Here is a 26,755-nt window from a genome sequence, read left to right as displayed (position 1 = left end):
TCAATTGTGCATTTACTTATAATTGGTCAAAAGAGTATTCGAACATGAGTAGATATGTCTCTCTTTTTAAAGAGTTTAATGAAAAGAGCATCTCAGGAAACCCATCAATGTGTGTTGCCAAATTTTGGTGTGCTCAAAAGGTGACCTTTACATTAATATAATATTTAAATACATTTATCTCTTTTAGAATGAAAAACAGCAGCATCAGTAGTTTGAGTGGCAGGTAGAAAACTTACAATGAAACAATACCTTAAACTTTTCAGTGAGCACCTTCACAAGGTAATTTTGTTCTTTTAAATAATATTCACCTGGGAAATACATTAAAGCATGCTGTGGGGAAAAATGCAGTTGAAAGAAGAATCAGTCTTCATTTCACAATCCCCTGCTGCTACCCCATGATCCCTGCCCACAGCCTTGTGAACCCAAAGGAGCATCTCTCCTGGGGCTGCGATTGTCAGGAAATAAATAGTCAAGACCACAGAGCCATTTCTTTGAGAGGATTTCCCTCACCACATCCTATTTCCCCTTTAGCTAAGTCACTACCAGATATTTGGTCTTCATTAGTCAACCAATATTGAATCATAACTCCAATACCTTCCCCAGTCTGCTCCAACACACTCCCCAACCCTTCTTCCACCATGCTCTAGAGCTCCTCTTCTAGGATCAGCAGACTCTGCTGTACCTTCCATCTCCCCAGGCCAATCCCTTTTTGTCTTCACTGAAACCAGTTTCCATAGGGCCATTATTTCTCCTGCAAACTTTTTGTTTTTTCCAGAGTCTGGTTCTGTCGCCAAGACTGGAGTGCAGTGGTGTGATCACAGCTCACTGCAACCTCCACCTCCTAGGCTCAATCGAACCTACCACCTCAGCCTCCCTAGTAGCTGGGACCACAGGCATGTGTCACCACACCCAGCTGATTTTTGTATTTTTTGTAGAGATGAGGTTTTGCCATATTTCCCAGGCTAGTCTGGAACTCCTGGACTCAAGCGATTCACCTGCCTCAGCCTCCCAAAGTGCTGGATTACAGACATGAGCTACTGCATGGGGTCCCCTGCAAACTTTTCATGAAGTCTTTTCCTTTTTCTCTCAGATCCTTTATGCCTCAGTTTGAGAAGCTGGAATAAGGGTCCTCCCTGCTCCCCACTGCTACCTCCAGGTTATTGTTCACCCATCTTCCAGGCAAAATCCCACTGTAGAAAGCACAACACATGTATCCACTATGTTCCTATACTGAGCTTCAGGTTCAGGGGCACTGTATATAGAGGTTGACCACTGCCTCAATGAGGAAGTGAAGTTTGAAATCCAACTCAAGGTCTGTTTGCCAAGCCATAGCTCTAGTGAGGAACGACACCACCCAGAGAAAGGGACACATTAGACACTATTATGGACCACAGGCAATCCTGTTCTCCTCTCATTTCCAAAGATCTTACCCTTCCCTGCTCCATCTTTCTCCCACTTCCATCTGCATTCTTCTTCATTGCCTCATTGAGTAGATGAATGCTATTAAAGAGTAGTTCAACAGGGCTACCTTTCCTTACATTTAATAATATAAACCACAAATAGGCACTCATTACTGCCCAGCAATACCATATATTTACCCTAGGAAACTCTCCATCCCACTCACAAAGATCTGAACTTACACCCAATCCTCTCTCTTCCAACTTCTCTTAGTCCTACCTCCAACTTCACTGACAATGTGCTCGATAGATCATAAAGCTCAGTTCTTGCATGGAGAACCTTTCATCTTCCACCACTAATGGTCTAGTTCACGTACATCTAAACTCACCTTCTCGTTGACTTTTCTGGTCATAATGAAAAATGCATTCCAGTTCTTACCAAACCCAATTCTCTAAATCTCACTTTCTTATCTTCTCAAAGCCTTCCTGTCCTCCTTCCTTTGTCCCCTCTGCATTTAATCATCAGTCTCTCATCTAGTGGGTCATTCTCATAGGCACACAAACATGCTTTACTATAATCCATTTTAACAGAAAAGTCAATCGACTCTCTTAACCCTACAGCCCCCACACTAAGCACTACCTAATCTCTCTGTCCCTCTTCACACAAACTTCTCTAAAGTTGTTTCCACAAACTGTTTCTATTTCTTCACCTTCATCTCACTCTCTAGCTTCCAGCCACATTACTTCCTCCAAATTGCTCTTTCCAAAATCACCAGGAATGTCCAAGCTGTGGAATTACCAAAATAGTGTGCTGTGTCATCCTATTTGGTTATTCAGCCCAATTCAATCCAGTAGATCATTCATTCTTAGAAACATTCTCCTCTCTCCATTTCCTCTAAGAGATATTCTCCTCCCTCTATTTCTGAACATGACAAATCTGCGTTTTTTCACTTCATTGGAAATTTTTTCTGAGTCCTTTTTGCTCCTTCCTCCTTTTTTGTTCAATCACCAAACCCTAGGCCTTATGGACTCAGTTAAGCATACCCCTCTCCTCTTCATCTTCACTCCCTCCCTGGTGATCTCATCCAGTCCCACATGTTCAACCTCCAATGTGAATGCTGAGAACTCTCAATTCATATCTGAGGTCCAGAACATCTGAGTTCCAGATAAATATACATAATTGCCTATTTAACCTATATACTTAGATATCTGACAGGCATCTCAAACTTAACAAAATCCAACTTGCAATTTTTGTTCTTCCAAAACTCCCACATCCTTTCCCAATTCGGTGAATGGTACCACCACTCATCCTTTTACAAAATACCATCTTGGATTGTTTCCAAGCCCTTAAGGCATATATCTAATCCACCAAAATGTCTTTTCTACTTCCAAGGCATATCGCAAATCTAACATCTTATTTCCATCATTGCTGGCATACAGTAGCCACGGGGACCACCATGTCCCAGCTGGACCACAACCATCACTTCCTTTCTGGTCTTCGCAATTATTCTACTATACCCACCAGCAACCTATTATCCACATAAGATCCAGAAAGATTAAATTTTAATATATATACACATTAGACAGTGTCACTCCCTTCCTTAACAATTCCAATAGCTTTCTATTGTACTTTTAATATCCAAACTCCTTCCCATGTGATATGATTAGGTTTTGTATCCACACCAAAATCTCACCTTGAATTATAACCCCTATCTCCCCATGTGTCAAGGGAGAGACCAGGTGGACATAATTGGATAATGGGGATGGTTTCCCCCATGTTGTTCTCGTGATAATGAGTGAGTTTTCACAAGATCTGATAGTTTTATAAGGAGCTCTTCCCCCTTCACTCAGCAATTCTCTTCCTGCCACCTTGTGAAGAAGGTGCCTTGCTTCCCCTTCACCTTCCGCCATGATTGTAAGTTTCCTGAGGTCTCCCCTGCCATGCTGAACTATAAGTCAATTAAAACTCTTTCCTTTATAAATTACCCAGTCTCAGGCAGTTCTTTATGGCAGTATGAAAACGGACTAATACCCCATGTCTTACAAAGCTCAGCATGATCTGGCCTCTGCCTTCCTCTCCTACCGCATCTCAAGCTCTTACCATCATATTCATTATATTGCAACCACATGCTGTGCTCTTTCCTGCCTCATGACTTTTATATTTGCTGTTCACTTAATTTTCTTCAGATGGTTCCTTCTTAACCTTCAGAACCAGCTCAAATGCCACCAAGTTATGCTTTCTAAATTTGCCTCAGTTAAGTCCCTCTCTTACATAGCACCTCTTTAATTTCTCTTACCTCCAAAACAACCTCCTATAATTATGTATTATTTTCCTATTTACCACTTATGTACATTGCAGGCTCCCCCTATGCAATGTCAGTTTCCTGGGAGCAGGAATGAGGTGTATTTATGGTTGAATCTTTAGGGCTGGTCACAGAGCTTGGCAAACAGGAAGCTAAATAAATACTTGTTTAACTGGTTGATTAATCAATTAATGGAAAAAGAAACAAATGAAAACAAAAACAAAGACTGTGGGCATTGTTTCTGTGGGCATTGGCTCTTTAGTTTGTTTGATATGGAGCTAAATGTGCTGAGAAAATATCCGCATGCTTGAGTTTGATATTTACAAAATGAAAACATTAACATTCATAGGCATTTATCACAAAGACATTGTTGGCAATTGTTTTTTTAAAAAAGTAATAAAATGATACTTGAAATATTAAAACAACGTAACAGAAGAGGAAAATATAGAAGACTATAATTTTTACCCTTCTCTTTTTGGCCAGCTTTATTCCCAGCTTGGAAGGGAAAACTAAAAATCAAATGCTAGCAAAGAAAATAAACAAAACAAGTTGAAAAATAAAGGTGATTTTCAGGGAAAGAAGTAAGCTTCCGAGAGGATAAATCAAGTTGACTGACCCAAATCTCTGAACCTCATATTGGTGGGCATGCTAGGAGGATAAGGCTACCTGTACTTTTCACCTAAGCCCATTCATTCGGGAATGACAGCTGCTACAGCATTCGTTTTTAAGAGCTTGAAGGTTGAGCCTGGCTGCTATCAGGCCTTATGAAACAATCCCAATATAAGTATCCTGTACTGATCACTGTTAAAAGGAATTGACCAAATTGGACAAAGAATAAATGCTGAAAAAAGCTTCATTTTTATTAATCTATAGGGACAATAAACATCATTACTGAAAAAGTAATAACAGATATAATAGAAGCTTCCAAATATACAACAAAATTAATTGGAAAATCAATCAAAATTAAATTTTTGAAACTTAACCTGTTTTCAGAATAGTTACAAAATCAGTCTTTACTATACACAATATTTAAATAACCTTTTGAAAACTATATACATTCCACATGTCTAGCTGGCCATTATTAATTAATAAATATTAATGAGAAAGATAATACCATTTCAAAAGAAGAAAATAAAGTTATCTTACTGAATAAATCTGTATTTGTGCTCCCACATTAAATAATTGTGTCTTATGAACAGACACTTCTCAAAAGAGGACATTTATGTGACCAAACATATGAAAAAAAGCTCAACACTACTGAGCATTAGAGAAATGCAGATCAAAACCACAATGGGATACCATCTCATGCTAGTCAGAATGGCAATTATTAAACAGTCAAGAAACAACAGATGCTGGTGAGGCTGTGGAGAAATAGGAAGGCTTTAATGCTGTTGGTGAGAATGTAAATTAATTCAACCATTGTGGAAGACAGTGTGGCATTCCTCAAAGACCTAACAACAGAACTACCATTCTACCCATCAATCCCATTTCTGGGTATATACCCACAGGAATATAAATCATTCTATTATAAAGATACATGTATGTGTATGTTCATTGCAGCACTGTTCACAATAGCTAAGACATGGAATCAACCCAAATACCTATCAATGATGGACTGGATAAAGAAAATGTGGTACCTATATACCGAGGAATATTATGCAGCCATAAAAAGGAATGAGATCATGTCCTTTGCTGGGACATGGATGGAACTGGAAGCCATTATCCTCCGCAAACTAATGCAGGAACAGAAAACCAAACACCGCATGTTCTCACTTATAAATGTGAGCTCAACAATGAGAACACATGGACCCAGGGAGGGGAACAACACACTGGGGCCTGTAGGAAGGGGGCAGGAGAAGGGAGAGCATCAGGATAAATAGCTAATGAATGCTGGACTTACTACCTAGGTAATGGGTTGATAGATGCAGCAAACCACCACATTTACCTATGTCATAAACATGCATGTCCTGCACATGTATCCTAGAACATAAAATAAAATATTTTTTTAAATAAATAATTGTGTCTTTTTAAATTCCGTACCTTTTCTTCCCAGGATGGTTGGACTTTTGCTTTGGCAGAAAATGCTTAATTGCAAGGTAAATTCAGCAACTGTGATAATTCTGCAAACCAAGGAAACTGCATTTTTTAAGAAATTTCATCTGTTAACAAAGTTTTAGAATATCTATACTGCACTCAGAAAAGCAGACAATGAAGTATTTTATCATTAATTAAAGTAGAAAGAGTTCGAAATGACTATGGACAAACAACTGATAATGACTCAACCTTCTGCTAATTTAACCCCAGAAAGTACTGTGCATTTGACTAAAGGCAGTGGATTTATCAGAAAGACATTATATCAAAGAGCATATGATGACAGTTTGGGCAACTTTTTCTTAAGCATATACTACCTACCAAGAACTTTTACACATAACTTTTGATATCACAATAACCCTACATATTAGACATGTTCTCCACTTTAGAATCAAGGAAATGGCGACTCGGTGAGTTGAAATAACTTCCTATAGGTTAGAACAGAAGGCAAGTGCCTAAGATGGGCTTTTAACCAAGGATTGCCCCATATACCTTACACTTAGTGCTTTCTGTTCTGCCTGTACAAACCTAGAAATACCTTAACATAGGCAAGGTAAAATGCGATAAGGACAAGGAGAAAAACACAGAGTAAATAGTGATTTCTAAGAAACTATTTATAGCACACAGTTATACTGTCTCATTTCCTTTACAATACTTCAGTGTAGATAACTATGTGTGTATATACATGAGTGTGCATATATATACATACCTGTATATACATGCATGTGCAAACACGTCTATACATAGTTATATGTGTGTGTATACATGTGTATATATAAACACACACATATATGTGTATGTATATATACATGTGTGTTATACATGTGTGTATACGTGTGTGTGTGCGTGTGTGTGTATGTGTGTATATATATATATATATATATATATATATATATATAGAATGTTATTTTTGCCCTGGAGTGCCAAAATATATACAGCTAAAATAGCATTTTAGACCCAAATCAGGCATCCACACTGACTGTGCTATAAACACATTTCAACAATCACTATCTCAACTGGCACTAGAAAATTTGTTAATTAGCATTAAGAGATGGAAGGAAAAAAAGTTATAAGTAAAAAAAGTAGTGGTCAGGATATATAGATTAGTTAGAAACATTAGAGACAGGCCTACTGTTCAAAGAATCCAAAAAATCAGGATTCAGTTGTGTTTCAGAAGTAAGATTATTTTTGAACATTAGAAAACTAATATTATGAAAATAACTATATTAATTACTACCCCTGAACAGGGTCTGGGGAAGCAATCAAACACATTAATATTTCTGCAGCAAGGAAAAAGGCTATTCATACTAACCAGAATAAATAAAGACTTTAATAAAGAGCTGCATGGCAATTCAAAGATTTCTGTTATCAAAGCTGTTTTTAGACTTTGGCATTGTAGGTAAGGGATTGTGGACTTATAATTGTGAATAGCCAAATTATTTAGGCTAACTGCAATTCATACAAAACATTTCCTTTGAAAGCTGATATTGAACTTCACACATCATGCTGCACAGTATTCCATGTGCAAGTATAACAACCCTTCACCCCTCCAGAATTTGGCTGACAATGATGTATATACAGAACAGGCTGGAAGATAAGAGGGCAGCCATGGTAAAAAGGCCTCTCAGCAGCCACTAGACGGGGTGTGATGGCCACGCACTGGAGTGCATTACATTATGCATAAAAAAGGCCCCGTATCTTTCATCTGATATGGCTTCTAAACTCAACACAGATAAGAATCAGTAAGCAGAATTACAGACAGAACTGAGAGGCGGGTACACAAAGCAGTCACCAAGAATGTCAGCAACGGCTGACAGTCTGATTCAAAGAACAAAAATGAAACTGTTTTTAGAGACAATAAGAGCCTGACTTGCCAGTCAAGCTTGAATTCCAATCCCAACTCTGCCATTATAAGCTGTGTAGTCTTGAGTAATTCCTTAACTTCTCTGTACTTCATTTTATTCATTAACATAGGACTGATGAAAATGCTACCTCTCTCCTGCAGTTGTTGTGAAGATTAAATGAAATGATGTGTGTGAAGAGGTCAGTACAGTGCCTGACAATGAGACGACACTCAAAATTTATATGCACAAAACAAAGCCCCAAATCTCACAAAGTATAGCAGCCTGAATAAATTTACTGCCAATTCTTCAGAACTCACAGCATGAAGAGCATTACCATTTAGTATAGAAAAATATCATCCTGACTGTGTTGCATGACTTTGAACATGTCACTTAACTTCTCTGAGCCTGAGAATATTAGATTAGACCGTGTATTCTCAAAAGAGGTAATAAATGGTTATTTCTTTTCAGGGGGAGGGTGAAAAAATGTATTCTTTTTATGTATAAAGCACAACCATACAGTACACAGTATATCATGGTATTAAAATTTCATGGGAAGATGAGTCTACACAGGCTCCTTAGGGAAGCGATAATGTAAAGAAAGGTTGAGAAACACTGGTTCAGAAGAACTCTAAGGTCACTCGTATCCATTAAAGTTCCTTAATTCTATCTTTGCAACAATAATACCAAGAATTCAGAAAAAAGTTAAATATACATTCACAAGCTTTAAGAAGGCAAAGAAAGATTTATATATTCTACAAAGATGTCCATTTAAAATAGTTAAAAATTGTAAAGTTCACTGGGTTTAAGAGAAAACTCTCTTTACATATAGAAGCCCTAGTTATCATTCACGAAGGGATCCTATGAGCCAGTTTTGCTCTGTTTTCCCTGTTTTATAGATAACAATATATCTAAATCATGTATAAATATTAATATAATTACTTATTTCCACCCCCCGGAAAATGCAGAGAGAAAACACAATAAGGACAACCACTTGTAACTACAAAGAAACTGGAACATTGTAATTGTCTTAGCTATGATAAATGAAAAATCACCTTGCAATATAATTCATTTTTAATTGCCTCTTCCATCTAATCCAACTACTGCTGTAGGCTGTCTTAAAATATTTACAAAGTAAAAGCAAAAAAAAAAAGAAGAAGAAGAATTGGAGGTGCTAAATAAAGCAGGCCACACATTCCTAACGGATAAGTTTTTTGTTAAGTTTACAAGGAAAACAAAGTCCTAACTCTTATACATGGAATTTTTGGAAACACAAAGATAGAGCATATTTAAGGACTATATCTCTTTTTTTATGTTAGCTATATTATGCAAATAATTTTTATTCATCATACTTACTGTAATATGTATATGTTTTCATCCACAGTTCCTGCATCATAACTCCCATAACACTTGTTATAGCCTTTTGTTCTAATATTGGGGGGCCTCAGGGCTCAGAAGCAGGCCTCAGAAAACAATCTCTCTCTGTGACCTTCTCCTGCCCTTTCACCTCCTTCTTTCTCTCCTGAAGGCAGGAGTCTTCCCCTACCTTTCTGTCTTGGAGATGGCCATAAAGAAATTCTCTGACCTGCTTTGTCTGATTGTAGGTCTTTTCTTTTTTTTAATTATTATTATTATACTTTAAGTTTTAGGGTACATGTGCACAACGTGCAGGTTTGTTACATATGTATACATGTGCCATGTCGGTGTGCTGCACCCATTGACTCATCATTTAACATTAGGTATATCTCCTAATGCTATCTCTTAAGGTTAAAGCTGTTTTTAATTCACCTTCTTCCCTGCCTGAGTTATGATATGCTTACTAAATCCAAATAACCTATTATAATAAAAGAGAAAAGTTGTAGTAAAATGTTAGAAAGACCAATATTATAGCCACTCTGCTTTAACCACTTGTGAAGTTTTGTCTTTGCTAACCCAGTCTTATTTTCTCCAGTATCCAAGGTATATCTAACAACACATTCAACCTCACATTGTGCCATCATAACCCTCTTCTTTGAGTTTTCAGAGCTTCAGAGATTGTAACTAAAAATAACACTCTGGAAGTGTATAAAACGTATCCATGTCAAAATGTTATTAAATGCTTAGCCATACTTTATTAGCAGGAATATATCAGGAATATAAAGTGCTCTAATACCCATTTTATTCACGTCAAAATAGATGTGTTTTGATACCAAATTGGTTTTAAGACAGTTGCATTTTAATAAAGATGTGCGTAATTTCACCTAGACACAGGCATTCCCAGTACTATATGCATGATGTAAACATCTTTTTTTACTAATGATGAATATAAATATGCAGTCTTAAAGAGATGCTAATCACTGTTTATAGTTTCTCAAATTCTAGGTGTTCAAGTGATTCAAGTGACAGAAAATTCTCTTGTAAACACATATTCTATTTTGGGCTGTTCCAAATACTCTGACTAGACAAAGTAATGGGAAAAAAGATAGTAAATTAACTAAAATCCTAAATGCACATAGATTATTTCAGGGATCTAGTGTTGGATCCAAGTGTGTCTGGTCCTCAACTTAGGATGCCCCACCCAAATAGCACGCTATTCCAATTACCTTTAGGGATACCATTACCCTGATGCATCTGTAAACACCTGCACTCCTTACCATCAGAAGACTACAAAGTGTATTCTAGATAATACTGAGAGCGTAAGACAATCAGAACATGTAATCATTGGCAAGGTTTAGGCTGATTTAAAAAAATAAAATAAAAAACTCCATTGTAAAAATTCAAAAACATATTGTATAAGCATACATTCTATACTAAGTATGATAATACTAACTCAGAACATCACAGTATAAAAATAAAATACATAATAATAAAATGTACTTGTAGTAGCCACATGTTTGGCAGGTTTCCACGAGAAAGCCAAAGCCATCAAATTCTCAACTTGACAATATACATTTACCTGCCAGGGCCTTAGACTTACCTTTGTTTGAGATTGATCCATGATGTTTTTAAGTACTCTGTGGTTTCTTTCACATTCCTTGTGTCATCACTCCCATATTCCTCCAGGAGTTTCTGCAGGACGTTATCGAACGCCATGACGATACCATCTCCAGGACCCAGTTCTTGAAGCAGTATCTGAGGTGCAAGTGCAGGTCTGTTTGTTAGACTTGGTCACTCAGTAATTAGTATAATCAAAACAATAGTACTCCCAGCAGATTTTGACATGCTTTAGATACAGATATCACAGGATGAAAACAGACTGGGGGCAAACCCTTTTGTTATATGTAAGCTTAAACCAAAATAAGTAGAAGTGAAAAGAAACATGTCCAAGAAAGTGATCGGGTACATAGATGACAATATTACAAGATTATTATCATTTTCTTTTTGAGATATTTTCCTTCCTCAAACCATTTGTCTTTTTCATTCCTTCTGCTGTACCTCTGATCCTTACACGGACATGCGTCATAAAGGACTGAATACAGAGAGAGTTCCTGCATACATGCCTGGAGAAACGTGAAGGATCAACAACATGGACGTCTTCCATCTCTTGCCCCTGGATCACAAGGTGTGTTTACAAAGATAACCACTTGAATGGATCAAGCTGCCAAGCAAGGTTTACTGAGAATTTGCTTGAATAGCCAAACTGATGCTGAATTTGTCCACGGGCATTGGTTCTTTGACATAGTTTTTCAGCCTCTGAGAGTCTCTGGATCAAGGTACTCACCATGAAATCTAAATGACAACTGAAACCTTTAATATAATGCTTTTTATAGCAATTGGGAAGATTTTAAATCAGCCTAAGGTTTCAGAAGAAAAGAATCACACTGCTGATTAAAAAATAATGTTCTAATATGATAACTGAAACACTGACATCACTTTTAATTGTATTCCTCTAGTTAAGGGGCCAGGGGCTTCACTATTACTTGGGAGTCATTTGGTGGAAACAGTCAGCAGTATCACAAACACAGAGAATGATCCAGAAATGCATATAACTGGCCACTTGCTTTTAAAACTGTAACCAAGTAAAGTCTGCATTTGTGGAGAATAAAAACATACTTCTACATTTTCGATTGTTTTCTACATATACTCTCTTAAATTCTTCACAAATATACACTTCTATCTTAGGCTAGCTGAAGGGCAAATAAATGTTATACCAAACTATAACCTCACAACCAAAACCTCCAATTCAAGAATATTTTATAATTTTATACAGAGAATCTTAAAAGCACTTTTAAAAATACCATAGTTGTTCAATATTATCAACTCTATAACTGAACTGATGACAAAAAAGATGTCTGCTATTATGAAATTGATAAAACAGTTTGGTTAAAAAGACATTAAAGGAAACTAAACTTACTTATCTGATTTGTTCACTATAGTAGCCCTCAAATGAAAGTCTTGGAAAAACTTATTAATAAAAATAACCTTCAGGGTAAGTAAGTAATATGGTTTGGATTTGTGTCCCCACCCAAATCTCATGTCCAATCGAAGGAGGAGCCTGGTGGGAGGTGACTGGATCACGGGGATGAATTTCCCCTGTGCTGTTCTTGTGATAGTGAGTGAGTTCTCACAAGATCGGATGGTTTAACAGTGTGTGACACTTGGGAGGCCAAAGTGAGCAGATTACTTGAGCTCAGGAATTGCAGATAAGCCTGGGCAACATGGCGGAACCCCGTCTCTACAAAAAATACAAAAATTAGCTGGGCGTGGTGGTGCACGCCTGTCATCCCAGCTACTTGGAAGGCTGAGGCAAGAATCGCTTGAACCCAAGAGGTGGCTGTTGCAATGAGCTGAGATAGTGCCACTGCATTCTAGCCTGGGAGGCAGAGTAAGACAATGTCTCCAATAAATAAATAAAATGTGTGGCACTTCTCCCTTCTCTCTCTCTCTGTCTTGCTGCCTTGTAAAGAAGGTGCCTGCTTCCCCTTTGCCTTCCACCATGATTTTAAGTTTCCTGGTACCTCCCAGTCATGCTTCACTACAGTAGCCCTCAAATGAACTGTGAGTCAATTAAATCTCCTTTCTTCATAAATTACTCAGTCTCAGGTAGTTATTTATAGCAATGTGAGAATAGACTAATACAGTACAGAAGGGAGCAAAAGAGGGTTCCTGGAATCTTGAAAGTGTTCTCTTTCTAGATGCTGATTTGAGGGTGTGTTTCACTTGCAAAAAGTCAGTGAGCTATAAATCTCGGAGACATGCACATTCTTACTTGTTATGCCTCCAGAAATTTTTCGAAAAAAATCTTCCAGATCAAATTCTTCATATAAATTTCATTATACACTCTAAGAACTTAGGAAAAAACATGACAGGGTCCTATTGTTAAGAATTACAGTGAACAATAGAAAAAAATTATATCCAACAAAACAATACTGCCAAAAAATATCTGATGAGTCTTACTTGGTTATCAGAAATTTGTTTGGTGAGTGGATCCCGTCGGGCTTGCTGAAGAATATAGAGTCGAGCCTCATATTTTCTCATCAGTTCTTCAGTCTCCTCCCTATGGTCATCCCACTGAAGACTGTCAATAATCATGTCCTCAAGCTGCTGCTGTCTTAGCTCAACGCCATGCTGGGTGCCATCCCACTGGTTCTTGACCCTTTCCACTGAGGGTAGAATTATAAAAGAAAAAAAAATCCCAACATGTAACCCTCAGGAGAAAGAAAAATACCGTATATCAAATGTATCACAAATAAGTCTATAAACAGAAGAAGGCGAGCTGATAAACACATTTTGAAGGAATTTTAATATACATCTGCCATCCTATACAATTGATATATTTCTGAAACGGTGTTTGAGAAAAAAAAATCTTGAACTCTATTTTCAGTGCTCTAAAACAACTCCCAAGAAAATATCTACTATTATAAACTGATACTGCCAAACAATTATAAAGAAAATACTGTTCTATTTAATTTTGTATTTACAGTTGTATTTATAGACCTGGTTTGATGAAGGTAGGCTTTAACAGTACTTCATGACAGAACTTTAAGGCAGAGAGATAGTCACTTGTTACCCTCAAAGGAGAATTTTCTAAAGCAGTCTTGATTTTAGAAGAAAATGAACTGTGTAAGAATTTTTTTTTGCATTTGTTTTACTGTAGCAGGAAAACTCTCTAAAAGGAATTTTATATATTCAAGTTCAAGAGAAACACTAAAAGTAAAAGAGACTCATGTACTGTGCACCCAGCAGCTCTTCATCATAAAAATTCCATACTGGCTCTTGTCCTTCCTCTTTTATTATTGTTCATTCCTTTCACTCATTATCACCTTCTCTCTCTTTCTGTTTCTCCTCAAGCTTTCTCTCTTCTCCTTTCTCTATTTTTAACAAGGTTTTAAGGACAGACAGATCTAAGGAAACTTTTTTTTTTTTTTTTTTTTTGAGAGAGAGTCTTGCTCTGTCGCCCAGGCTGGAGTGCAGTGGCATGATCCCGGCTTTCAGCTGGCTGCAACCTCTGCCCCCAGGTACAAGTGATTCTCCTGCCTCAGCCTCCCATGTAGCTGGGACTATAGGTGTGTGCCACCACACCCGGCTACTTTTGTATGTTTAGTAGAGAGAGGGTTTCACCATGTTGGCCAGGTCTCGAACTCCTGACCTCGTGATCTGTCTGCCTCGGCCTCCCAAAGTGTTGGGATTACAGGCATGAGCCACCGCAGCCGGCTGGAAACTTAAATATTTTATTAATCACTTCAGAGTCAGTTCATAATCTTGAACTGAGGTACTAACAAACAATAACAGAATATCCGCAAGAACCTGCTGATAATAAGTAGGTAGAATGTTAAAACCACACTGCTGAAAGATGCTTTGGATATCAGACAAAAAGAGAGGCTATAGTTAAGTACCAGGCCCATGAGGAACGTAACTACAAGATAACATTCCAGCTGAGTTATCATGGAACACTTTGGCAAAGTTCTTGGGATAATATATAGTTATAGTGAAACATAAAAGCTATCAACTGGCTGGGTGCGGTGGCTCACACCTGTAATCCCAGCACTTTGGGAGGCCGAGGCAGGTGGATCACCTGAAGCCAAAAGTTCAAGACCAGCCTGGCCAACATGGTGAAACCCTGTCTCTACTAAAAATACAAAAATTAGCTGGGCATGGTGGCAGGTGCCTGTAATCCCAGCTACTTGGGAGGCTGAGGCAGGAGAATCGCTTGATCCCAGGAGGCAGAGGTTGCAGTGAGTCAAGATGGCACCATTGCATCCAGCCTGGGCAACAAGAGTGAAACGCCATCTCAAAAAAAAAAAAAAGCTATCAACAAGGCTGTTCAGGCCTTAAGTTATATTTACATGTCATCATTCTTTAAAACTTGCTCAATGAGACAATCTGTTTCATTCTGTCTTAGCTGTTTAAATAAATTGCTTAAGTTTTAAACTTAAGGAAGAGAGGCCAAGTCTATCATAATGTTCTCTTGTCAGTTAAAAAGTTACATAAAGTATTTATGACCAATTCTATTACTAATAGAATCCTTTAACATTAAACAAATGAAACCAAAGACATCAAGCGAGAGTAAATATCACAGGTTTATAATAAGAAATAGGCAAATTATCCCATTCACTGTGAGTTAAGCCCTAAAACGAGGTTACTATTGGTAGCAGTACATTCCCCCTGGGAAGGGTTTTTCATATAATGAGGAGTGATGAAGGTTATAGAACCACTACACACATAGAAATATTTATATAGAGAGAGAAAATAGAGCGTGTACATTCAATGGGAAAGGGAAGATATTTAGGAGAAGTCTTGTAAAACAAAAAACAAACACCTGAAAGAAGTTTTGGACAAAAAGAGAGGTGATGGAAAAAATAATAATTAAAAAAAAACATCAAGATGATAGAAAAAGCAAACTGGAAATGGCTTGTCAATAGTTTGGTATCACTAGAGCAGAGGAGCTCCCCTGTGATGTGAGGGAAACCAGCTCACTCCAAAGTTCCATAATAGGCACAATCCATCCATTCATAAAAAGAGAAAAGAAGGAAAATGATGTATTTAGTAAAAATAAGCCAACACTGTTAGACATTAAAAGTTCTTTTCTAATGTATCTCCTATAATAACCTTGTTGCTACCATGACTATTTTGAAATCAAAACATACTTTTTACAGGGAGAGTAGCTGACTTTCTTCCCTTGACAAATATTAGGATTTATCCTTCCAGTTTATATTTTGCCACAAATATTTATTAGGTAGTTAATTTGTATTGGCACTGTTAAAGGCCCAATGGCAGAAAGACGGATATTCACAATCTATGGAAGGGAGAGACAATTAAAGTAGTTGTAAGATCTATAATAAAGCAATGGGGGGAAAGGCCATAGAAGGAACTAAAAATAGAAATTAACATTCACCAGGGACCAGAAGAGGAGGGAAAGACGTCACAAAGGGGATGACATTTTAGCTGTTGCGTAGAATTTCACCTGGGAAGAAAAGGCCAAGAGAAATAAAACAATGCAAATAAAGGTAAGAAGACTAGGAAATGTCAGGATATTTTAAGGAATAACAGCATAATTACAGGCCGGGCTGAGGGCTGAAGTGAGAAAAGGGGTAGTGGCAGCAGATTGTGAGAATCCCTAGGTGTCACTCTTGAGAATTTAGACTTCGTTTGCTATTGGTAGTACATTCCCACTAAGAAGGGTTTGTAGAAGTTAGATGCTTCTGAGCCAGAATGCAAACCCCAAGCAAGGATCTTTGTTTGCTATTGTTTTGTATGTTTATTTTTTGTTGTTGTTTTCTCTCATCTATAACTAAAGTATCCCCAAATTAATGCCAGTCACATAAGCACATAGTAGTTGCTCAATAAATATTTGTGGACTGAATTTTGGGTTGAGTTAAAAGACACAGTAAGACCTGATTTTAGAGAATAAAGTATAATGAGAGAAAGGATTTGCATTCTTGTGAGTTCCTTTAACCTTTTTTTATTCCTCTAAAAGAAAGCCTAAGTTAAGAGAAGAAAACCCAATGTGTAAGTAATTACTTAAGAGTCGTGATGTTAATAAGTAAGGACTTCATAAGGTTATTGTAACTATGTTCACAAAACATAAAAACAAGGGAAAGCTACATTTCTGTATAAATAAAGAGTAACAAATATTAAACACTATTACTTTCTAGTTGAATAATCTTTGAAAATGTGTTTGTGTGTGTGTGTGTGTGTGTGTGTGTGTGTCACCATTTGCAGGGAAAGTGGATGATGATACATAACTTTTTTTAAAAAACTTACATTTTTCTGTAATTGCTGTTCTCACATCTGAACTGGAAGCTTTATTTTTCAAATTCTGTGCCAATGTAAAAACATAATCCAGCTGAGGATGGCGCTGTTCTAAGTCAGCCTTTGTAATCTGTTAAGTAGAAATGATTATTCGGATAGGTTAATAAGCCATATGAGAAGAATAATAAGCAAAACAGTTGTGCTGACATCAAAGTTGTCATTGTTTTCCTCCTCTATGGCATAGTGAGGCATCAGCAACGTGGCAGAAAATGAGTGCATGATTTAAAGTCAAGGATCCTGCATTCAAATCTCAGTTCTTCCATTTAGCACCTGAGTCACCAGGCAAGGAGCTTTACCTCTCTGTGTTTTTGTTTTCACAAAAAAGAAATAATAAAATACTGACAGCTCAATTACATCCAGTCTGAGGACATTAAATAAGGAAAATCCCTTCAAAAGCTGAAAAATGCCCTGAAAACATTAGCAGTTATTGCTGCTGCTGATGCCTTGCATATCTGTTCTGTGTCAGGTACGAACACAAACTAATGTCATAGGGTTGGGGGTGACACAGAAAAGTGCTAAGAGGAATAACTATAAATTAAATCCTCTTAGACATGAAAAACTGCTGCTGTAGATGGTTTGTCTCTCAGTGCTAATAAATATGGGAGAAATGGTAACAACATCAGGAAAATCATGTGTTTTCAGTACAGAACTAATGACAGTCATAGAGACTAGAAAACAATTTACAAAAAATACAAATAGTTGCAAATGACTTTTTCCCAGTCCTTCCTCTTTATAAATTCACCCATTTTGTAGATTTCGGCTACTCCTTTGGTGTCAAATATTACTTCTAAATGGATTGCTCACAACTTTCAATCCTAAATCCCAGGGCACATGGTAGTGAATACTGATCACTTCCTTCTAAATGGCATAAGGACTCCCCACCACAACACGTCTGAAACTAAATCACTCAAACCCTCATTCACACTCAATTTCTTCTATTCCTTATTTCTGCTAATTGCAACAGCATCATCTTAGTCATTTCAGAAAGGGCTCTTTGCCTTGATTTATGCATTTCTTGCCTCCAATCCATCCTAGTCTTCTACTAAAGCAGAGAATGGTTATCATGAGTTCATAGACACAATTTTAAAAAGAAAAAGAAATGGGAAGAAAGATGCTTACCAACTGCTTACAGACTAAAAATCCAAAGGGCTTTGCACAGCCTGCAGGCTCCTTCACAAAGGGAACTTGAGCTGCTTTTCCTGCCTTGCTTCACACTGTATTTCTTAATTGCACAAATGTTGGCCCTACTGTCCTTTGTGCCCCCTGTACCACATGACTTTATTCACTCTGTTCCCTATACCAGGAATGTCACCACTTTATCCCAGATGCCAAAATCCCACACAGTTTGCTTTCCATCACTGGAGAAGTGATCCCCTTCCTCATCCTGGCTCCCCCAACAGGTTGCCTGTACTTCTCCTGAGGCTTTTATTAGACTCTTGCCTTGCTACAGTAATTTGTCAACTCATACGCACTCAGTGCCTCTGCCTCGGTGTGGACTTATTTGTAATGTGGGGATAAAAACAGTACCTATCTCACAAGACTATTAAAGAACTGAATGAGATAACATGTGTACAATACTTAGAAAAATGACCAGCACACATGAAGCACTTAATAAATTTAGCAAGAGCTGTTATTATTATTTCATTGTATATTCCCAATTTCTACCTAGTATATTCTTGTCAGTATCCTTGTACCACTCACAGCCCAGAACTTAGCACACACTAAATAGGGAAAAAGAATTTTTACAAATGAATATTAGATGGTACATGTATAGTAATAAAGTTATAGGAGATATTCACTTTTAAAATCAGAAATTAATCTCATTATGAAATATAAGTTGCAAAGGCACTTTAGGAGATTATCCTACATCACACAACAGGCATGAAATGTTAACACCAGTTTATATTTATACTAATGTGCCTAGCTTTACGGTATCAGTTTTAGATTTTAAAAATGCACTGGGTCTTTAGTTTAAGTCAGTAAACCTGATCATATCACAACAGTATAAATGCAAGGAAAGCTCTATGCTTTGTAGTTAGCCCTGGATGGTTGTTTGACAGATAGAGAATTTTTTAAACCTCATTCTCTCATAGTTTAGGATAAACAAAAGGGATTCAAACAGATCTGGTCTACCTCTGGGTTGTGGCATTTCCATGACAAGCTTTTACACTATGCACCTACTTTCATTCGGGAAACGGTCTTATTGATCTCTTCTACATCCCCAACAGTGACAATGTTGGACTTCAGCATCTGGTCGATTAATACCAGCCAGTCGGCTAGTTCTGTTATAGTTTTATCAAGATCAGCAGGAATTGAAATTTCCGAAGTACGATGAGACTGAACAGGAATATCTGACGCAGATGATACTAGCACCACCTTTTGGACACTAGGATGAGCTGAAATGAAAAATGTAGCAAAAGAGAAATCAATCAACAGGATGTTTTAATTATGGTGGTGTCATGGTGACACGTGTATGTGTATTTAAATAAAATTTAGTTTAAGTAAAAAAAATTCTAAGAGGTTATTTTTTCATACTGAAATGGCTATGGTATTACCTGTAATATCCATATGTCTTTGGTAGCTATCAAGCCAACAAAACAGTTTTGCAACATTCTAGAACATAATCAGCACTGACACTGAGAAAAATTAAAAGTACGAATGTGGGAGAACTGGAAGTATTATTTTATTTTGGCAAGATGATTTTAATTATAAAGCCAACTTATTCATAATTTTTTATTTTTTCATTTAACTTCATAATGTGAGCATATTTTATTCTTAGTAAACACAATTATGAATACCTATGTAATAACCTATACCCATATTCACTTTTATTTAACCCTTGGATATTTAGATTGCTCCTGAAATTTTATTTTAATTTTTTAAAAAACTTGCAAAGAATATCTTTTCATGTAGAGTATTTTGCACATTTCTGATCTCTATCTTAGCATAGATTTCCCAAGTAGAATTACTGAGTCAGAAAATACAAAAAAAAGCATGTATTTAATATTATTTGCCAAATTGATTGGTTTTGATACAATAAGTAGTTGAATTAGTAATTAAAACTATCTGTAACCTACTTCAGGTATGATATATTAGATGAGGCTTAAATAATTTTCTAAAATGTATAGCCAATCTGTAAATTCAGCACAATCCTAATAAAAATCCCAACAGGCTTGAATGTAACTTAACAAAACCATTAATTCAAATTTCTGGTTATAAAATTAATATTGAAGAGAAAAGGACAAAAAACAGTCAAATTTTTTTTTGATAGAGGAATATGCCCTCCCAGATATTAAGTTATATTATTTAGCTAATAATTATTAACTCAGTATATTATAGACTGAGACATTTAAAGAGACCAACAGAAGAGAAGAGTCACAATGTGTAGGTGGCAGAGAAATCTGACCTTGGCAGAGACTGAATTACAGATCAATGAAGAAGAATTTACTGTTCAATAAAGTGAGTCACCATGGCTGCAGCAGGGAAATGATGGGACTGATTTTAACCTCACATACACCATAGAAAAATTAATTCTTAGTGGATTAAGGACCTAAATATGAAAAACAAAATTGTTAGTTAAAAATAAGGAATATTTTTATTACTTCAGAGGACTGAAGTAGCTCTCAAACAAAACACAAAAAAAGGGAAGCTATTAATAAACCATTAATGGTTAAGAATTCCAAAGAGCACCATAAGTAAAGATTTTAAAAGCCTTTGAAAGATGAAAGGAGATGGTATTTGCAATGCCCATTGCAGACAAAGAACTGATAGCCAAAATACTTTTTCTAAAACTTAAAAAATCATCTAAAGACAATCCACAAAAGAGGAAATAAAAAAGGCAATAAACATAAAAATGTGAAATAAATGTCTGACCTCTTCTATAACTGAGATAGTACAAATTAAAATGAAATACCCTACATCCACAGGACCACCAGCAGAAAAGTGACATCTGAGAAGCTCTAGGTTAAGATGCCTACACTATTATCATCAGCACATTATTTGCCTTTTTAGGCTCAGTCTCTCCCACGTGCACAGTGTGTTTTATCTAAGTCTACATAACGTGACATCACAAGAGACCAAATGCAGAAGCAGAAATAAGAATACAGCTGTGTTCTATTAAGCTAGACATTTAAGAGATTTCAAAAAATATAAAACTGCAGCTTTTCCAGGATTTTGTTTGTTTTAGAAAACAGAGTTGTTTGTTTGTTTGTGTGACTGTTTGTTTTTTCTTTGAGATAGGGGCTCACTCTGTCACCCAGGCTGGGAAGCAGAGGCACGAACACAGCTCATTGCAGCCTCAACCTCCTGAGTTCAAGTGATCCTCCCACCACTGCCTCCTGATTAGTTGGAACTACAGGCCTGCATCACCAAGCCTGGCTAATTTTTTTTATTTTTAATTTTTTGTAGAGACGGGGTCTCCCTATGTTACCCAGGCTGGTCTCAAACTCCTGGGCTCAAGTGATCCTCCTGCCTCAGCCTCCCAAACTGCTGGGATTATAGACATGATCCACTGTGCCCAGCATCTTATGCTAATGTTACAAAAACATGCTATTTTTGTTAACATATAATGGCTTTATTATTATTTTTAAACAACTTAATAAATGAATTAATGGAAAATTTTTCTAGTTAGGTAAATACGGATAACTATCACTCACAAAAGCAAAAGCTATTTGAGGGTCCTCAATAATTTTTACAAGTGTAAAGGGGTCCTGAGAGCAAAGTGTTGAGGTGCTGGTAATGCTGTAGAACAATAAGAACCCATTACACACAGCCAGTGTCAGTGTAAACTGGGCCAAGTAATCCAGACAGCACCCTAATGGCAGCTAGTGAAGTAGAAGGCACCCATATGCTAAACCCAGTGATTCCATCACTAGATATACACCCTACAGAATACCTCACACATCCTTCTGCCCCATCTTCACTTTAACTTTTTTTGTAGATAAAAAAAATTCATTGTTTTAATTCATCAAATACCTATTAAGAACCTATTATGTGTAAGGGGCTATTCTAGACGCTGCAGGCATGAGAGTGTGCAAGACAAAGTTTGGGCTGGAGTGCAATAGTACGGTCTTGGGTTACTGCAACCTCCACCTCCCGGGTTCAGGCGATTCTCCTGCCTCAGCTTCCCAAGTAACTGGGATTACAGGCGCCCGCCACCACGCCCAGCTAATTTTTGTATTTTTAGTAGAAACAGAGTTTCACCATGTTGGCCAGGCTGGTCTCGAACTCCTGACCTCAGGTGATCCACCCGCCTTGGCCTCCCAAAGCACTGGGATTACAGGCATGAGCCACCGTGCCCTGCCAGAGCTTGCATTCTATCAGGAAAATGGACGTGTGTTATGAAGTAAAATCAATACAAGAAGACAGAGACAGGGTGTATCTGAGATATTGTGGGCAAGAAAGGGCTATGCTAGAAAGGGATATCTGAAGGAGAACTAAAGGAAGTGAGTACGTGAAACATGAAAATATCTGAGAGAAGAACATTTGGGGAAGACAAGAAGAAGGAACACCAAACACAAAGACCAGAAATGATTATGTTCTTGGCATGTTTGAAACAGCAAGAAGACCAGTGTATCTGAAACAGAATGAACAAAGGGAAAAGTAGTAAGAAATGTGATTAAAGAGACAGGCAGATATGCATGGTGTTCTGGACTAAGGCCAGACTTTGGAACTCATTTATGTGGATGGAAGTGATTAAAAGACTGTGATCAAAGAAACGACACAATCAAACTCGTTTAAAAGAATCACTCTATCTGCTATCAGAGGAATAGGTCATGGAGAAGTACTGAGGCAAGAATAGAATCAGGATTATGAGTTAGGAGCATATTCCAATAATCTAGATAGAAAGATAAGGGTGTTCAAGACCACGGAAGTAGGTGGAATGGAACATGGAAATGATGCTACTTGCTGATGGATTGAATATTAATTCCAGAGAAGAGTTGAGGTTGACTACAAGTTTATTGGCCTAAGGACTGGGTGAATCATCTAAAAAAAAAATGTCTACATTTCTGGGACTGGTAAGCATAGGTAGAAAAGAGAATTTAGAGGATTGTAGTACATCCAATGTTATGTAATACTGTACATCAGTTTAAATGAGTAGACTAGAGCTACATGCTTCAAAAGGTATGGCAATAAGGATGATCTAGTAGCTATCAGAGAAAGAGGATACGTAAGCAGCCCAGAGAATATGGGATCCTATGCATAAGTGGAGGAGCTGGCCTTAGGAAAAGAGATAATAACCCTTTCGCTGAATAGGAAGGAAGTGTGTAAAGTATATGGGTACAGCCGCAGGTAGCTTGATGGATTCTCTGGTGGGAAAACGAAAAAGGTTTTTTTTTTCTTTTGAAAATGAGATGAGGTCATTAGTTGAGAAATCAGTACCAAGGAGTACTCAGAAGAAAGTACGGTAGGACTGTCTCTTAGTGCTGAGTGCTTATTTGAAATGAATAGTCATAGCTCTGAAATGAGTACAGTCGGCAAAGTGTTGGCAAGGATGAACCTCAAAAACATTATGCTAAGTAAAAGAAGCATCGTATGATTCCATTTATATGAAATATCCAGAATAGAGAAATCCATGGAAACAGAATGCAGATCGGTGGTTGCCAGGGGCTGGGAGTAGGAGGGAATGGGAAGAAACTGCTTAATGAGTAAGAGGTTTTAGTTTGGAGTGATAGAAATATTTTGGAACTAGATAGAAATAGTGGTTGTACAACATTGTGAATGCATTAAATGTCACTAAATTGTTCACTTTAAAATGGTTAATTTTATTTTCTAAATAAAATGTTAAAAAGAAGGAACTGAATTAAAACACTGCGTAGGAGGAGAGAGACATACTAAGATTAGCTTCAGGTCTCAGGCCTATCCCAAGGACGAATATCCTGTTAAAAATGAGCCATCTACCTAATGGAAGTTGTAGCTTTGCTGTTAGCTTTTTATACTTCTAAATATGTATTCACATTTTCCCTGCTCCTTTACCATATAGAGGTTTTAAAAAGTAAGATAACCCATGACGATTTTATAAAATGCATCCAATTCTTTCCCTATGATTATGGAGTTGAGCCTGTATTTGCAAAGCAGCAGTACCCAAATGTCAACTCAAGTGTTCTGAATATTAATCAAGAAACTTGATCAGGCCCCAGGTACTTTTTGTGCAAATTTCCAGAAATACAAGTAATAAAAAACACAAACTTGGTCCTCAATTAGCTTGCAATCTCGAAAAATGAAAAAAAAAATACTGTCTGTCATCACTTTTTTCAAAACTTGAGGGGAAGAGGAGGAAGAGAAGGAAAAGAAAAGAAAAATAAGAGGAATAAGAGAAATAAAAAGAACCCTCCCAAAAAAAAGAGGTAGAAGAGGTAGAGGTGGAGGACGAGAGAAGAGGTAGAAGGTAGAAGGTGGACATGGAAGTCAAGGAGGAGGAGAAGGACGAGGGAGAAGAAAAAAGCGGGGAGGAGCAATAAAAAGAATCCGCAGAAGCAGCTGCCAGGGAGTGAGTGGACAGTTAGAGTTGGTCACATTTGGGGTTTTGCCAGGTGACTCAACAGAGGAAGAGCAGGGCATGATGGTTCAGAAAACTTGCAAGGCAGTGGCAACAGTGGCTATGGGGCAGGAGCCTGCGATCTAATCTGGATAAAGAGAGAAGGAAATAGTGAGAAAACATTCTTCTTTCTCCACATCCAAGTGAGAAGTATTTGTCTCCTAGGTTGGAGAATGCTTCTAAATATCCATCCCCCACCTGCTTCCCAGGATATCTAAGCCTTTGGTTCTCAGTCATGATCAGGGTCTAATTACATATGTTAACCAAGCTCATGTTAACACAACAAGTTATAGCTGATTTCCTGAAAAGCTGCCTGGACCCAGAAAACTAGTCCCCGGTTTTTGCACCTAGCCTCCCATCTTCCCTTCAGCAGGACCTGTGGATGCCCAGGTAGCACTGGAGTCCAGAGAAAGGCCAGCCTTATCTGCCGCGAGAACAAATGCCTTACCCACACTGGGCAGCCAAATGTGTCTTGGGTTTAAAGAAGATGTTCTTTTCAAATCATTGAAAGTAGAATAAATAAAGAAAATGGCACGACGTTTCTAAGTCTTTCTAATTCATATATGAGGCTCATATCACAAAATTTTACATATTGATTTTTTAAAAAACTTTGTTAAAGATAAACTGTATCTTACCAGCAATCCTTGTCTGTGAAACAGAACTGGGCTCCTGGATGCATTCCTTCAGGGTGGTAGGCACCTCTCTGCAAATCTACCGCATCAGGACAAACAGAAAGAGAAGAATACTACATAAATAAAGAGACTGTAGTTCAAAAGAAGAGGTGTTATTCTGAATGGCAGCTCTGCTACTTTTCTTCCCCTAACCACCTAAACTTCTAGCTCTACCTTCACTCTCCACTGCAATCTTGTTTGAGCCCCTAACTCCACTGACATTGCTATCAAAAACACCAACCAGTCCTTAGCTGTCCTGACCCCTGTGCACCAGTTAATGCCGTCCACTCCCCCTCCCTTGAATTCTGTTATTACTCTGCAATTCTGGCATTCCTCCTACCTCTCTGGCTGGCTCTCCTGAATTTCCTTCACCAACTCCTTTTCCTCTGCCCATCCATCAAATACCAATATCCTCCAGGGCAGATGTGTTGCTCTTCTTGCCCTTCACCCTGGGCTCTCCCTGAGTCCTGGTTTCCAAAGGTTTCAGGAATCAAATGGAGTTTTGAGAGGCTAAAGACTGCCCAAAACATATCTTCAGTCCAGCCCTCTCTGTGAACTAGATATTCAGATATGTCCAAATCTGAATTCCTTATCCCTATCTTCCCTGACACCCATTTCATAAACTCTTCTGAAGATTCTAACTAATCTTTCTATATCAATTCTTAGCATCACTTCATCTATCTCTGTAGTAAAGCTATAGCAATATTTCAAAAATATGACTTTCCTCTGCTTAAAACCCATCAATAGCTGCCCACTACCCTCAAAGTGGTAGATTGTTTGCAACATGGAGCTCAAAGTCCTTGTGATGCACAGTGAGTCCTCCAGGATCTCATCTCTGAGAACATCCCTCAGCCTTCCATTCTACAGTGGGCTACTTCCTGGACCTATATACACTGTGCTCATTCTCTGTCTCTTCTAGACACTTTCATTTGCCACTTCTCTCTACACTGCACTTTCCCTCATTCTTCAGCTGACCAATACTTATTCATCCTTCGTAAATTAACCAGAATGTGATCTTTTCAACAAAACCTTCCACAGCTACCCCTCAAAGCCAAGCAGGTGCTCCACCTTTATGTGCCCATCACTACCTGGATGTTATAATTGCTTGTCTGCTGGTCTCATCCATGATAAGCTCTTTGAGTTAGAAGGAATGCCACACTCTTTAATGCATTCCTATCTCTTAAAATGATACCTGGCAGAAAGTGAGACTCCAATAAAAACCTATTGAGTGAATGAATGACTGTATGAATGAATGAAATATCCCATGTTAGAATTTCCCAAATTATGTTTGTTGTGATTTTCTGCACAATGAGCATTGTTGGTTTTAGACATTCATAATTCACCAAAGTGAATTATATTAAAATTTACATGAAATTCTGCAATAACCAAAGCTCTAGCTTTGTCTGACATAGTGCACCCAAATTAACAACTGTGCCCTTTTCTGCAGAATACCCACTGATACCCTTTGTGTTAAATAAATATGTGTGCTCCGACTGAATATGGACAACCTTTCTGGCAAGTGACACAGGACCTAACATGTCTGGAAAGGAGTGTAGGGGAGAGAGAGCAGTGGATGTTGTAGGAGAGATCACAGGACTCCAGGCCATGAGAAGCCTCATAAGCCAAAAAAGCATTTTGGCTTTCACCCTGAGCAAGATAGAAAACCATTGGTGGACTTTGCTCA

At 37.6% G+C, this 26,755-nt stretch overlaps 1 protein-coding gene across 7 annotated transcripts in view; it reads right to left on the bottom strand.

Annotated features, from left to right (window-relative positions):
* Nucleotides 1-26,755, bottom strand: part of UTRN (utrophin) — a 568,196-nt gene that overhangs the window by 285,189 nt on the left and 256,252 nt on the right. For all 7 annotated transcript variants that reach the window (XM_009452168.4, XM_001172875.8, XM_009452171.5 and 4 more), the window contains 5 exons: nucleotides 25,036-25,111; nucleotides 19,045-19,259; nucleotides 16,816-16,933; nucleotides 13,009-13,214; nucleotides 10,589-10,743 (listed from right to left, as the gene is read on the bottom strand). In XM_009452168.4, coding sequence (XP_009450443.2) covers nucleotides 10,589-10,743; nucleotides 13,009-13,214; nucleotides 16,816-16,933; nucleotides 19,045-19,259; nucleotides 25,036-25,111 — 770 coding nt within the window. The remainder of the gene's footprint in view (nucleotides 1-10,588; nucleotides 10,744-13,008; nucleotides 13,215-16,815; nucleotides 16,934-19,044; nucleotides 19,260-25,035; nucleotides 25,112-26,755) is intronic.

Source organism: Pan troglodytes, chromosome 5 (genome assembly GCF_028858775.2).
Source record: "Pan troglodytes isolate AG18354 chromosome 5, NHGRI_mPanTro3-v2.0_pri, whole genome shotgun sequence".
Classification (NCBI taxonomy): domain Eukaryota; kingdom Metazoa; phylum Chordata; class Mammalia; order Primates; family Hominidae; genus Pan; species Pan troglodytes.
This window is presented reverse-complemented; position numbering and strand designations above follow the sequence as displayed.